This window comes from Hyla sarda, chromosome 2 (assembly GCF_029499605.1).
Source record: "Hyla sarda isolate aHylSar1 chromosome 2, aHylSar1.hap1, whole genome shotgun sequence".
NCBI classification, from domain to species: domain Eukaryota; kingdom Metazoa; phylum Chordata; class Amphibia; order Anura; family Hylidae; genus Hyla; species Hyla sarda.
This window is the reverse complement of record NC_079190.1, coordinates 106500580-106516662: the sequence shown is the minus strand read 5'-3', so window position 1 is coordinate 106516662 and position 16083 is coordinate 106500580. Positions and strand designations below refer to the sequence as shown.

Genomic DNA, 16083 nt, shown 5'->3' with positions numbered 1-16083 from the left:
ATCTGTCACACACCATGTGGTGTAGAAGTGTTGGAGTTGTATATACTGAAAGGAACACAGCGGGGAGGGAGTAACCTCTCTGGTAATGTCCGATAGGAGTCTCAGAGAGGAGGACTGGAGGACACTGAAGACCGGGAATGGAGTATCAGGATCAGTCGACAGGAAACATCTAGTGGTGGCAGGAAGGGGAAAGTCAGGTTTACCAAGTAGGGGGGTCAGGGGGCCAAGCGGCTGGAAAAGATAGTACTTAACCAGGTGCTGTTGACAGGCTTTCAGAAGGGTTCGGAAGATAAGGGGGAGGGCAGCCATAGAGTTTCTGGTCCAAAACACTGGACGGATCCATGGAAGGGCCTTAAGCGGGAAGGGTGAGAGCGCCAACTCCAATCGCACCCACAGTTTTGCACCGGTATAGTAGAAACTATCCAATATGTGGGCGGCCGAGTAAAAATAGGGATCTGGGAATGCTAAGCCCCCCGTCCCATTTAGGCTCCATCAATATGTCTCTAGCAACGCAGTGGCGGGAGTGTGACCAAATGAACGCTGAGAACAGGCTGGTAAAGGGTCGAAAAAAGGCATGGGACAACGTCATGGGCAGTGTTTGGAACAGATAAAGCAGACAGGGGAGGAGGTTCATTTTGAGGATATTAATTGGCCCAATCCAAGAAAAATCCTTACAATCCCACTTGCGGAGGTCTCTTTTAAAGCGGGCAAGAAGGGGAATGAGATTGAGGTCGACAATACGAGATAGGTCACATGGGACTATTACCTCCAGATACTGGAAAGATGAAGGATGCCAGGGGAAAGGGAATGTCGCGCTCAACCTCTGAGCTACAACAGGGTCAAGAGACATGGTCATTGCTATACTTTTAGTACAATTAATCTTATAATTACTCATCAACCCAAATTCCTCAAGGACCGACAGGATTGTGGGGAGCAAGGTATCCGGGGAGGATATATAAAGGAGGAGATCATCCGTAAAGGGGAGAAAGGGCAGCCTTGTCGGGTACCGTTGTGTATCTGTAGGGGTTGTGAGAGAGAGACAGTAATATGCACTCTTGCAGTGGGATTACTATACAGTGCAAATATACGGCTTAGGGCCAAGGGGCTAAGCCCTAATTGCTCCAAGACACCCCTCAAGAACCTCCAGCTCACCCGATCAAATGCCTTTTTGTCATCCAAGGTCAACACCATACAGGGAAACCCCACTGTCTGAGTATCGTGAATGAGAGAAAATGTCTTCAACGTATTAACTCGAGCTTCTCGAGAGAAAATAGATCCCACTTGATCCAAGTGAACCAGAGGGGGGTGAGGCGCATCACCAACAACTTTGCATACAATATAGCGTCAACATTCAGTAGCGAAATTGGGCGGTAGCTGGGACAGAGATTAGGGTTCTTACCGTCCTTGGGAAACACATTAATAAAGGTGGCAAGAAAAGAGTCAGGAAATGAGGAGGCAGGAGAAAAGTCATTAAAAGCGATGGGGGGTTAACTTGGGCTGAGTGTTTTGTAGAACCGTGCAGTATAACTGTCTGGACTCTGGGATTTCCCTGCAGGGGCGAGAGAGATGACAGCCTCAAGTTCCTCAGCAGAAAAAGGCCTGTCTAGATCCTCAAGAGCTCTGGGGTTTAGAGAAAGGAGGACCGTGCGTTAGAGAAAAGCGAGAATATCAGGGTCGGAATGCAAAGGCGTCTGTTCCAATTCCAAAAGGACGTACAGCCGTGAATAATATGTATGGAAGCAATCCAGGATATCAATCGTGATGTGTTCAAGCCGCCCCACGTCGTTCCGAATAGAAGGAACAAAGAGGGCTGCTCTCTTATCCTGCAAGGCTCGCACCAATAATCTTCCCTACTTATTGTCCCACTCATAGTGGGACGCTGAGCAGATCAGTCTGTAGCGATTATGCTTCTGATCAATGAGCACCTGGATCTTCTTCCGCACCCTGAGAGGGTCCCGAAGAACATTCTCAGCGAGCGACTGCTTATGCCTGGCCTCGAGATGATGCAGTTGGTCTAGAAGGGTAGTCAGTTTATGAGAGGCCTCCCACTTACGTCTGGCTCCATGTTTGATCAGGATACCCCGAAGGAAACACTTCAAGGCTTCCCATTGGGTCTGTGGAAATGTGGAGTCAGAAGCATGCGTGGAGGCAAACTCAGCAACCACTGTCTTAAGATCCACCAAGCAAGGGACATCATAGGGCAGCATCTTGTTGAGACGCCAGGTAAATTCTCCTTTGAGGAGAGCGGGAAGGTGCAGGGTACATGAAACCACCACATGATCGAGTAAATCATCAGATCGATCACTGAAGATCCAAGGGTAGGAAGAAGAGGATGGGATAGGAATACATAGTCGAGTCTAGAGAACACTGCCTTCGCATGCGAGTAAAAGGTATAGTCGTGGTCGAGGACAATTCAAGCGCCAAGCATCACACAATTTGGGATTGTTTAATAATACCATTCAATGCAGCATAAGAGAGGGCACTAGAGCCCGAGGACGTATCTAAGGAGGGGTTAAGGGCCGCATTAAAGTCTCCGCATACTATCAATGTACCTTGCGAAAAACATATTGAAGTGCTCCAGCGCCTTCTCCAGAAAGGAGCGTTGGCCATGATTGGGAGCATAAAAGGATGCCACCGTGTATTCACGGCCCTGTATGGAACACTTCACGAACACATAGAATGCATCCCGGTCTGAGCTAGTATCTAAAATCTGGATTCCACCGGGGGAAGAAAAGAAGTTAGAAATTGGAACCCCCTGGTCAGCGGAGGTTCCGGTGCCTTTGTGTCCCTTCCGAGTCTTTCTATTCCCCATAGTAAAGGAGAAAGGCCCCTCAGTGCAACGGTCGGGTACGGAGCTCACAGGACACGTCTTCATGGCAGCATGGCTAGACACGTTCCCCCCCCCATGCATACTTTTTCATAATCTCCATTGTCCTTTCAAGGGCTGAGAAATAAACCCTTTTGTTAATACGAAAATGTAGCTCAAGTGCCCAGGGGGGGATATGGTCCATATTAAAAAATAATAAAACTAGCTGTGAGGACCAGTCAAGAAAGCATGGCAGTAAAGGGTACTCCAGTGCTAAGACATCTTATCCCCTATCCAAAGCATAGGGGATAAGATGCCTAATTGCGGGGGTCCCGCCACTGGGGACCCCCATGATCTTCCACGCCGCACCCTGTTAGAATCAGTCTGATTACTGGCGACCACAGGGACGGAGCATAGTGTCGTCATGGCTCTGCCCCCGTGTGACGTCACGCTCTGCACCCTCAATGCAAGCCTAAGGGAGCGGGCGTGATGGACTCAGCCTAAGGACCTCCAGCGGTTCCGGAAGCTGCTAAATGTGGGTGCTGCATGGTAGATCCCGGGGGTCCCCAGCAGTGGGACCCTGGCGATCTGACATCTTATCCCCTATCCTTTGGAGTACCCCTTTAAAGACTGTAAGAGTCTTCTACATTGCACCCAGAACGACTGTATTACAGGACAGCTCCGGAGGATATCGTATAAGGAGCCTTTCTGCCCGCATTTGCGCCAACACATTGTCCTTTGTATTTTAAATTAGCATATCAAACCAGCCATAAGGCACACAAATTCTCCATCAAAATCCGTGTGGTACTGCCCCACCGACTCTGATGTGCAGGTCACCCACCGGACTGACCACATCTTTGCCTTTTCTAAGTGCCCGCTGTGACTTCAGAATCCATACACCAACAACTGTAAATAAAACAACACACATGTTATACAACAGGGAGGGAGGGTGGGACAACCTCCAGGACCCAAGAGGGGAGACTGCAGGGAAAAGGTGCCAGGGCTGCTATAAGGTACCTTGGGAGGGGCTAATAGCACAGGAAAATGAGCCCAAAGGGGATTGGACAGGTTCCCCCAATAACCCATCCCCTCCCAGGGAAAAGCCAACAGAAAGGGTGGGTGGGGGGTGGTAGGAGAAAAACATGGGAGAGGGGCCTAACTTAAGGGGAACCTTCACTCCCCGGCTCACCAGTCAGGCTAGTTAACCACAGCCTACCTTTCCAGTTGTCAATCAAAGGGGGAGTAGGCGTATGCTAGCAGACACAGAGGTGGTAAAGAAGAGGAGATTGGCTGGCTAACTGTTCTTGGCATTCTGGGAAACACCCACTAGGCACTTGAATCTAATTTACATATTTACAAAATGGATTGTATTGTGGCACTGGAAAGGACTATGGAGATATTAAGGTATTGCCAGAAACCTGATGAGAATCCATATCTGGCGATGGGGCTTATATTTACCCATGTTTAGCTGCTGATGGGTATGCTTTAGGGATCTAACAAGTATTCACTTACCCTTGTTTAGATGAATGCCAAAGTGGAAATTATAATACCTCCATCTTCAAGATGCCTTAAAGTAAAAGAGACCTAGATGTGTTCATGACAAAATAAATACTGGATGAGTTATAAGCATGCCTTATTGAATATGGAGTAGGTTCTTACCTGTAGAAAAATATAATGTAGCTGTGATCTGTAATTTCACCATTAAGCAAATATAGGCCCTGATTTACTATTGTAAACCCAACCTAATTTGTCAAGTTGTGCGCCAGAATATGCACCAAAAAATGTAAAAAGTCGACCAACTCTCCATTTTACTCAGAAAACTTGAAAAGGGAGTTTGGCCGCTGGTAAAAGTGGGTGTGTCATATAAAAGGAGTGTATCCCCAACATTTTCCAAAAATCCCAACATATTTACCATGATTTCCACAGAAAATGTAGTGGATTTGTGCTGAGGAAAACCTCACAGATCAGAGCAGGTGTAAAGAAAAATAAAATGTAGGGAAAAGTTCAAAACATAGGGAAATCTTAGTAAATACTGTGGAAAAATACTTATAGGGAATTAAAACTCACAAAGAAAACTACACAACACTCTTAGTAAATCAGGGCCATTGTGTACGTGAAACCCGCCTACCTATTCAGAACCTCCTAAATTCATAAGAGTCAGATTATTCCTGAAGCCTTCAAGCAGTATTTGAAATATTGTAATTTTTCTTTCCTGCAGTTGAAGACAAAGTGGCGTTTGATTTTACAGCTTTGAGACTTGACTGGTTCCGGCTACAGGTAATGAAGCTGATAAATGAGCCCAAAGACTTCTATACCATCGCTGACTATGTTTCATCCAAAAAGCACTGATCCAAACAAACATATAGAACTAAATGTACAACATTTTACAATGTAAAACTAGCTTCAACACTGTTGATTATGCTACTTTCTTTCAGTTTGCAATAATGCTACTCACCACTAGAGGTCACAAATTGAACATATGATATTTAGTATCAAGGTTATTGGCAGGCGCCCGCTTCATTGTGTTGTGCGATGACTGCTCATCTGTTTTAAATGTTCTGCTTTGTAATAGGAAATATAAATAAACAATGTGCAGCGTTTCAATTAAAGAGCTCTGCCGAAGCCATTGGCGTCGTCTCCATAACTGTCATTAAAATTAAAAACCTGTTGTGTTCCCATAATGGAAATAGATGAAACAAATTATACATTAATACACCTTGGCTTAGTAATTCCAGTCCCCAAAGTTCAGAGACAGGCTGTGACAAGTCAGGTCTGGAATATGATTTGGACCTATTTTCATCTCCTTTCCATTACTCTGCAAATACTAATGCTCTTTCAGTAGGATGGTAGAGAATTTTACTGTTGTGACCAGAATCTCTGATTCTTTAACACAGTGTGGGATATTTATCAAAGCTGTCTATGCCCCGCATCAATTTAGACCAAACTACAGAGGGTTAGGCTGGTCTATTGTGCACCTAATTTATCAAATGGCGCACGGATCTTGATACATTCTGTGCACAGACTTCGAGATCTTTGCTTTAGACTGTATTTAAACCTGCTCCAACATGGTCTGACATTTCAGCGTACTTTCAGCCAATGCGACTTGTCGCTGAAAAGTCACTTTTGATAAATTCAGCACCAATGCATTTTCCAATGCATTTCCGTCTAAAATAGACTAGCATGCATCGTGTTCTAAAAATCCTCTAGAGCAAAAGTCGCAGAAAAGTCGCACATATTTAGACTGCGACTTTCTGTGCAACAAATTTAGACAGGAAAAAACAGTCTAAATCCTTTGATAAATATCCCCCAGTGTTTCCCAATCAGTGTTTGCATGCTGGGAATTGTAGTTTTTAAATGCTGGACATACTATTTTAGATCAACATGCCGCTTTGTAGTTACAGTGTATATGAACAGATGATTAAATGGGCGTTCTCATTAACACTCATTTTTGCTATTACACTCCTTATGGTAAATAAAAAAATCTTTCAAATGCACTTTGTTTAAAAAAAATGAAGTTTTCTATGTTTTATTTGTGCCAATAGGTGTCCCCCTACTTGTCCAGAGCACATTTTCCCCCATTTTTTGCACAGACTTTGGACTTCTGCTGGCCTGGCCGAAGTCCAAAAGCAGATAATGCAGAGGGATGTGTGCAGCCTTAGCCAATCATAGCTCATCTCACACTCTGCATGGTTTCAGATGATGTCATGCCTGCTGGGTAACGCCTCTTCCCAGTCTGTGAATCTGACTGAGACTGTTCAGAATATACAGAGAAATATCAAGGTAGAAAACAAAAAAAATTTATAAAAATAAAGGCAGGGGGTGGTTTATCATGACTGGGAGGATTATAAAATTTAACAAGATCATGACAGGTACTCTTTAATGTGGGACACATATAAAGGAAAGACCGAGCAGCCATCCCTTTTTAAATCAATTCCTGTCTTTTTAATCAATAATTGCAATTAAAACCTGATTGTGTGAACTCAGCCTAAGGCTGCGTTCACACATTCAGGTTTTTAATTGCCATTATTGAATAAAAAGCTACAAACAGATCATACTAGGAGCACAATTTAAAGAGAACCAATTTAAAACCTGAATATGTGAACACATCCTTGGCATGGGCTTGCCTATTATCAACCCTTACGGCATGTTAAGATGGTTTCCATTGTTTGAAGGGGAAAAATATACCATCTAATATCTGCCAGAAAAATTGTGGGCAGCTAAAAAAAACATATGAGCCACAATTCCCAGTGTTAACTGCGGAGTGTATTCATATTTAAATAAATGGGGCAGGCAAAACCACTATTTTGCTGATATGTACCAAAATGAACACTAAAAAACTGAAGTTCCTAGATTTAGGTAGTAACTTTTATGTGAACTATGTAGATAGGGTATTAATATTATTTCACAGCACTGGACAGAGGACAAAGGTATGATGCTTTTATTGAATTAGTTAAACCAACTAAGTCACCTATTCATTATTAAAGGGACTGTGGGGGAGATTTATCAAAACCTGTGCAGAAAGAGGAGGTGAGCTGGAACCATCAACTATAAGGCTAGGTTCAGATTACGGAATCTCGGGGCAGAAAATTTCCACTCGGAGATTCCAAGTGCGGCCGGCGCTGACTGAATTAGTCGGCGCTAGGACTGCGCGGACACTGCATTCTCCCATAGACTGCAATGTGTTACGCACGGATTTCTGCCTGAAGAAAGAGCAACCCCTTTCTTCAGGCGGAAATTTCCAAGTGGATTTTCCGTTCACAAATTCCGCTTCACAAATTCTGATGTGGGAATTTGTGAACGGAAACCCATTCACTGCACTATGCATTTTAGCAAGCAGAATTTCCTTAGTCTGAACCTAGCCTTATCAGTGGAGAACTGGTTAAACCCGGTGGGTCCCGGTTGCTACGGGCAGCCAGGACCCATGGCTAATGCCGGGCACAGCTGATCGGGCCGATGCCCGGCATTAACCCTTTAAACGCCACGATCAAAGTTGATTGCGGCGTCTAAAATGAAAGTAAAATAATCACGGCAACTCAGTGGAGCTGATCGGGACTATCACGACAAAATCGCGATGTCCTGATCAGCTAACCGGATGCCTGCTCTATGCCTGCGCAGGCTAGAGCAGCAGATCACCGCTTACACAGATCAGTTCTTTGCAATGGCATAGCACTGATCAGTGTATGCAATCAGAAGATGTTTGGCAAAATAAAAAAAAATGTAAAGTGTAAAAAAATTTTTGAATAAAAGTTCATTAACCCCTTCCCTATTAAAAGTTTAAATCACCCCCCTTTTCCCATTTTTTAAACAAAATAATGTAATAAAGAATAAAAATAATCATATGTGGAACTGCCGGGTGCGTAATGTCCAAACTATTAAAATATTGTGTTAGCTAAACCACTCGGTTGATGGCGTACATGTAAATAAATACCAAAGTCTAAAATTGTGCATTTTTTGTTAACCCCATAAGGACTCAGCCCCTTTGGGCCTTAAGGACGTTTTTTCCTCCTTGCCTTCTAAAACTCTTTTATATTTTCATTCACAGACTAGTATGAGGGCTTGTTTTTTGTGCGACCAGTTGTCCTTTGTAATGACATCACTCATTTTACCATAAAATGTATTGCGCAACAAAAAAAATACTATTTGTGTGGGAAAATTGATAAGAAAACCGCAATTTTGCTAATTTTGGAAGGTTTTGTTTTCATGCTGTACACTATACGGTAAAATATACATGTTTTCTTTATTCTGTGGGTCAATTTGATTGAAATTATACCCATGATTACATACTTTTCTATTAATATACAGCTTAAAAAAATCACAAACTTTTTAACCAAATAAGTGCATTTAAAATCCTCCTATTTTGCTGACCTATAATTTTTTTACATTTTTCCATATAAGTAGCGGTATGAGGGCTAATTTTTTGCGCCATGATCTGTAATTTTTTTATACCACATTTGCTTATATAAAACTTTTAATAAATTTTTTATACATTTTTTTGGGGAATAAAATGTTATAAAAAAGCTGAAATTTTTGAAATTTTTTTTTTTTTTAACCTTCACGCCGTTCACCCTATGGGATAATTAACATTATATTTTAATAGTTTGGATATTTATGCACGTGGCGATACCAAATATGTTTATTAAAAAAATTATTTTTAACACATTTTGAGGGTGAAATGGGGAAAAAAGGACAATTTAGATTTTTATTGAGGGAGGGGATTTTTCAAAATTTTTTTAACTTTTATTTTTAACTTTTTTAACTTTTATTTTTACACTTTAATAGTCCCCGTAGGGGCATAGCACTGATCACTGTTTTCGGCTGTCTTCTGCTCTGGTCTGCTCGATCTCAGACCAGAGCAGAAGACACCGGGAGATGGACGGAGGCAGGTGAGGGGACCTCCGTCCGCCATTACAGATGATCGGATCGCCGCGGCAGCGCTGCGGGCGATCTGATTGTCCACATTAAGTGCCGCACTTCTGAAGATGCCGTGATCTTAATTGATCACGGCATCTGAGGGGTTAATTGCGGACATCCGCGCGATCGCATGACCCGAGCAGTAGCACCTCTCCAGGACGTACATTTACGTCCTGCATCGTTAAGGGGTTAATTCATATACCATAAAAATATTAATAAAAAGCGATCAAAAAGTCCCATCAAAACAAAAATGGTACCGATAAAAACTACAGATGATGGCCCAAAAAATGAGCCCTTATACCGCCCCATACACGAGTTATAGGGGTCATAAGATGCCAATTTCAAACTAATTAATTTTGGTGCATGTAGTTTATAATTTTTTTAAGTATTAAAATAAAATAAAAACTGTATAAATTGGGTATTCTTGTAACCGTATGGAATAGGTGTAGAATAATGGAAATGGAGCGTGCACTCCCTGGCGGTGTATTTCACTTCAATATGTTATTCAATGGTGCAAGTACACACCTGGTGAGCTGGTAAAGGATAATGCAGTGGCCCTCAGAGAAATCACGCTGACACCTACGGGGTGCATACACTAGAGTGAGGCATCACAGTATTCACAACAAAAAGAGATAAGTGTGCACTCACCGCAGGAACCGTCAGGCTGTACCGGAGTCTGGGTCACGAGCAGCAGGTTACTGAAGACGCATCACTGGGAGCGCTCAGAGGCGATGCCGGCCTTTCGCACGATAGAGCATGCTTCTTTCGGCCTGAAGAAGCACGCTCTATCGTGTGAAAGGCCGGCATCGCCTCTGAGCGCTCCCCGTGATACGTCTTCAGTAACCTGCTGCTCGTGACCCGGACTCCGGTACAGCCTGACGGTTCCTGCGGTGAGTGCACACTTATCTATTTTTGTTGTGAATACTTGTAACCGTATGGAACTACAGGATAAAGATAAGGGGTATTTTTTTTTTTTTACCAAATATTGCACTGCATAGAAACAAAAACCCCCAAAAGTTACAAAATGGCGTTTTTTTTTATTTTATTTTTTACATTTTATCCCTCAATTAATTTTATTTTTGGTTTTGCCGCAGGTTATATTCTAAAATAAGTGATGTCATTACAAAGTACAAATGGTGATGCAAAAAATAAGGCCTTATATTTGTCTGTAGGTGCAAAATTGAAAGCGTTATGATTTTTAGAAGGGAAGGAGGAAAAAGGAAAATGCAAAAACGAAAAGTCCTTAAGGTTAAAATAGTCCCTAAGGGGTTAAAAATTAAAATAAAAATAATATTCCAGGACTCTAGGTTATATATTTAAAATTTATTTAAGATAAAATATGATATAACATAAGTAGCGTTTTACCTTGCGTGGAATCGCAGGGCCCTTGCGTCCCACAACAGCCTGTGTATTATATAAAAGTATTCATTTAATATACTGTAAGATAGAACATAGTATAATAAAAATATAATGGTTTAGTATAACTAAATCACTTTCAATGTATAGCCAGTAGATATACTTAGTGCAACAATTTATATGCTTCTTGGTCTACTGTGACCTATAGTCCGCCAAACTTTGGTATCACATAAAAAGTAATCGTCTTTGTCAGTCTGAATAAAGAGAGGTTAGGTGTAGGATACATCTTCCCTTTTTGTAGTCTGGGCTGTTTTAGCTAATGTTGTATAGTTCAGTGGATCTGCTCAGACCGAGCAGATAAACCGGCACATATTAGCAGTAATGAGCTGTATGCGCTCTGTGCCTCCTGTGCGTGGAGCTCCAGTGTACGTCGGCAGCGCAGGTCTCTTTAGAAATTCTGCTGATGCGCAGTGCAGGGGTGAATTCCTGCTTGCGATATCAGCCTAGACAATGATGTCTGTAGGGCTTGTGGTCTCCGGTATGGTACAGGGTCTGTGCAGTGGCAAGTGGTTTCCCCGTCCTATTCTCTGGTAATCCTGCTGCAGGTTGGGAGGGTTACCTCCTCGTGGTTCCTTGGTGGGAATCCTGGTTTGTAATCACTGGCTGAGTGATATCTGTGCGATATGAACCCTTTGCTGGTTAGTTTCGTAGCAAAAGGTTAATATCGCACTGATATCACTCAGCCAGTGATTGCAAACCAGGATTCCTGCTGCGGAACCATGAGGAGGTAACCCTCCCACACCTGCACAGCAGGGATTACCAGAGAATAGGATGGGGAAACCACTTGCCACTGCACAGACCCCGTACGATACCGGAGACCACAAGCCCTACAGACATCATTGTCTAGGCTCCCACCGCAATCAGGAATTCACCCCTGCACTGCGCATCAGCAGAACTTATAAAGAGACCTGCGCTGCGGACGTAAACCGGAGCTCCATGCACGGAATGCACCGAGCGCATAAAGCTCATTACTGCTAATATCTGCCGGCTCATCTGCTCGGTCTGAGCAGATCCACTGAACTATACAAAGTTAGCTAAAACAGCCCAGACTACAAAATGGTAAGAGGTGTACATTTTATTTGGTACCAAAGTTTGGCAGACTATAGGTCACAGTAGACCAAGAAGCATGTAAATTGTTGCACTTAGTATATCTACTGGCTATAAATTGAAAGAGATTTAGTTATACTAAACCATTATATTTTTATTATACTATGTTTTATCTTACAGTATATTAGATAAAAACTTTTATATAATACACAGACTGTTGTGTAACGCAAGGGCCCTGCGATTCCACACAAGCTAAAACGCTACTTATGTCATATTATATCTTAAAAAACATTTTAAATATATAACCTAGAGGACTGGAATATTATTTTTATTTTCATCTTCTGACAATAGATTCCCCTTAAGAAATCCTATTACATGATCTGTTGTGGTTCCTTGTAGACTGGATTGAAAAACATTGTTTAATATTGACACTTGTCTCCTGTTTTAGGCTTATACCAGTGTAGCAAAAGCCCCACTGTCACTTCGTGAAAACCCGGACCTGGGCAAAGTGATGAACCTGATAATGTTTCACTCCTGGATGCTGGATTCCATAGAAGAGCTGATTACTGAGACCTCTGACCTATCCATTTTCTGGTTAGCACTCTTTAGTATTACCTTCTCTCAATGAAGTTGATCATTCAAATGTAAATTATATAGGATGTGATGACATTAGAACACCAAGTGGAATAAGGAGCTTGACAAAATTGACAAAAGCCAGGAAAACCCCTTTAAGAACTCACTAAGGCTAGGTTTCCACTTTTTTTTGAGTCAAAGCCAGAAGTGGATTCAAAAGGAATAGGACATATAAAGGAAGAACTTACACTTCTCCTCCCTTATGGATCCACATCTGACTTTGGCTCAAAAACTGCAGTGGCAGTTTTCCAAAAACTGCCAGAAAAAAACCAAGTGGAAACTTAGCCTAACATATTTATATTATGAGCCAATACTGGCACTCCATTTGTCTTAAATTTCATTTAAGGTTAGAATTGGTTACATAGGGAAAATGTGCAATATTCCATGTCATGTGTCGCAATAATCTTGCAGTGTTACCAGGCAACTACAAAATCATACCCCCATGCCTGCATGTTAATAATGCAATTGATATCAATGCTGATCAGAAGGGGGTAAAGCTCTATGTAAATTGCATTGCAAAGCAGAAGATTAAAGTAGTAGTGGTAACAGAATATTGCATTAAAATAATACTATTACACCAGTATACATAACTCATCATATAGGGTAATCACAAATGATACTGACTTCAGTATGTTTTATGCTTAAATGGGCACTGTCACCAACTTTATTTTTTGATATGTTGTAGTACTTATGTACTACAACATATCTCTAATATACTTTTATTATTATTTTTTTTTCATTAAAAAGGTTTAATTTACATTTAAAAACCGGTCACTGAAAAAGGACTGATTTTGGAGTGGCAATCAGTCCTTTTTCAGTTAGGCTGCACTCGCTCCCTGCCTGTCAATCAGACAGGCGGGAGCGAGCGCATTGGCTCCCCGGCCACTGGCTGGGAGGCCACTCCTCCCGCTCATCGCCACCGCCGCCTCGTTGACGCCGCTGTCCCTGCAGCACGAAAGTGCTGTAGTGCAAGTCTTTGTGTTCAACTGTTGTCACTAACCTTTCCCAACATTCCATGGTTAGATGAGATATGGTCCACAACACAGGGAAGCTCACTTAGGATGGCAAACATAATTGTGTTATTGGACCTGAGGAAGGCTTGAGCAAGTGCCGAAACGCGTTGTCCATTTCTATAACTTTCCAAATAAATTGATCGGTCCTGTGTAACTTTGGTGGCCTGGGATCTCAGTTTAGTCCCCTCCTTTGTCTTTTCTCTGATTTCCTGCATGGTCACACCCGCACTTTGGGGTACACAGACAAGGTTCCTTGAGCTGTATACTGCATATTTGTTATCACAAGGTGCCTGTTATAGAGTTGTGCTTATTACTTTTCACGACTCATCAAGGTTAGTACAGCACATAGGTGTGGTGACGGGTTGTAACCTGATTCAGAACATATTACACCATGGAGCGCCCCTTCGTTTTTTGTCTGTTCTCCCCTTTTATCATGTGGTCAAAGACAATGGCCCTGATTTACTATTGTAAACCCGACATGTTTTGTCGGGTTGAGCTCCAGATTCTGTCTGCGCCAGAAATTCCGCCTGCGCCAGAAGGTGCGCCAGAATTGAAAAAAACCTGACTAAATGTCCATTTTACTGAGAAAACCCGAAAAAAGGGGCGTAGCTGACGGGAAAAGTGGCCATGGTCGCCGAAAAGGGGGCATGTCACCAACATTTTCACAAAAAAACGACATATTTACTAAGGTGTGCACAGAAAATGTGGTGGATTTGAGCTGAGGAAAACCCTACAGATCAGAGCATGTGTAAAAAAAGCAAAATGTAGGGAAAAGTGCAAAATGTAGGGAAACCTTAGTAAATACTGTGGAAAAATGTTTGTAGGGAATTGAAACCCACAAAGAAAGCAAAACAACACTCTTGGTAAATCAGGGCTAATATGTCATAAGTCAAGTCACATGGTCTCCAGGGGGTGTGGCTAGGCTGCAGTGAGTGGGCAATTAGCAGGGTGGAAAGGATTAACTGAAGTAATGCTATTTACCCACCCACTGCAGCATAGCCACACCCACAGGAGACCATGTGACTTATGACATACTGTTACTGGCAGATCTGGGCAGGGAACTGGCTTAAGGACTGTGGGAAAGAAGTAGGCAGGGTTAATATCTGAGAGAAAACTAAAATGCATATGACAGTGTAACTGTAGTTTCCCTCATAGACTTGTTTATCCCTTCTTTATATTGATTCTATATTTTACATATATTTCTGTCATAATTTTTATCCATCTTCCTGCTGATCATCATCTTTATTCTCGTTTAGCTCTTTTTTACAAACCATAATAAAAATATTCCACCATGCAGTTCATTTTTTATGGTTCTTCTCATTTACATAATATTTATCTATACGATTATTATTTCAGTTACACCTCTTTACATACTTTCTTGCCTGTTGTATTGTAGTTTTCACGTTCGAATGTTTGAGAAGATGTTTCTGTTAACACTGGAAGAGCCGTCAGCTTTGCGTTACTCCATTTCCTTTCCCCTGGCCTGTGTTCACTTCTTAAATAGCACTCATGAGATGTGCCCAGAGGAGGTAAGATACAGTGTTACAACCAAAGTAGCCCCTTTAACCTTAGTATTGTTTTCTCTTGTATAGACCACATTTTGTCTATCCCCACATGTTATTGTTCAAGCTCACTATTTTATGAATTCTACATGAATCCCTTTGGTTTCTAAAGGCTGCAGGCTGAGGTGGATTTCATACTCAGTCCTATAAAGTAGTAAGTATGTCTAGTTTTTTCTCTTGTACCTGGACGTTGCTGTCTGTGATCCTGTGGTGAAATGCTTAATTTAGTCAGTAATTGTCACCGTATAATGTTCAATTATATTGACACGTGGATTCACACATATTTGATGTGTTTTTATCAGCAATTTTGTTAATTTGGTAAAACTGGTGCAAAAATGGAACCCTACTATGTGAACACAGTTTTAGGGTCTATTCACACAGCGGAATTTCCGCTTGCGGAATTCCGCCTCAAATTAAAGGGGTACTCTGGTGAAAAACATTTTTTTTAAATCAACGTTAAACAGATTTGTAAATTACTTCTATTTAAAAATCTTGTTCCCTTAAAGGGGTACTCCAGTGAAAACCTTTTTTCTTTTAAATCAACTGGTGCCAGAAAGTTAAACAGATTTGTAAATTACTTCTATTAAAAAATCTCAATCCTTCCTGTACTTATTAGCTGCTGAATGCTACAGAGGAAATTCTTTTCTTTTTGGAATTCTCTCTGATGACATCACGAGCACAGTGCTCTTTGCTGACGTCATTATAATAATAATAATAATAACTCTTTATTTATTGTTGTCCTTAGTGGGATTTGAACCCAAGGCCCCAGCACTGCAAGGAAGCAGTGCTAACCACTGAGCCACCATGCTGCCCTTAGCATACATCTGCTATGCACGGTTGCTAAAATGGACAGAGATGTCAGCAGAGAGCACTGTGCTCGTGATGTCATCAGTGTTCCAAAAATAAAGGAATTTCCTCTGTAGCATTCAGCAGCTAATAAGTACTGGAAGGATTAAGATTTTTTAATAGAAGTAATTTACAAATATGTTTAACTTTCTGGCACCAGTTGATTTAAAAGAAAAAAGGTTTTCACCGGAGTACCCCTTTAAGGACCAAGTGTTTTTCAGTTTTTCCACTTTCATTTTTTCCTCCTTATATTTAAAAAATCATCTAAAATACATATGATGGCTTTTTGCACCACCAAGTCTACTTTGCAGTGACGTTAGTCATTTTACCAAAAAATCTATGGCGAAAC

General features: G+C 41.7%; 1 protein-coding gene across 1 annotated transcript in view; it reads left to right on the top strand.

Moving 5' to 3' along the window:
• Positions 1-16083, top strand: part of NCKAP1L (NCK associated protein 1 like) — a 290353-nt gene that overhangs the window by 69563 nt on the left and 204707 nt on the right. The window contains exons 15-17 of the mRNA XM_056562778.1: positions 5025-5083; positions 12129-12274; positions 14723-14855. Coding sequence (XP_056418753.1) covers positions 5025-5083; positions 12129-12274; positions 14723-14855 — 338 coding nt within the window. The remainder of the gene's footprint in view (positions 1-5024; positions 5084-12128; positions 12275-14722; positions 14856-16083) is intronic.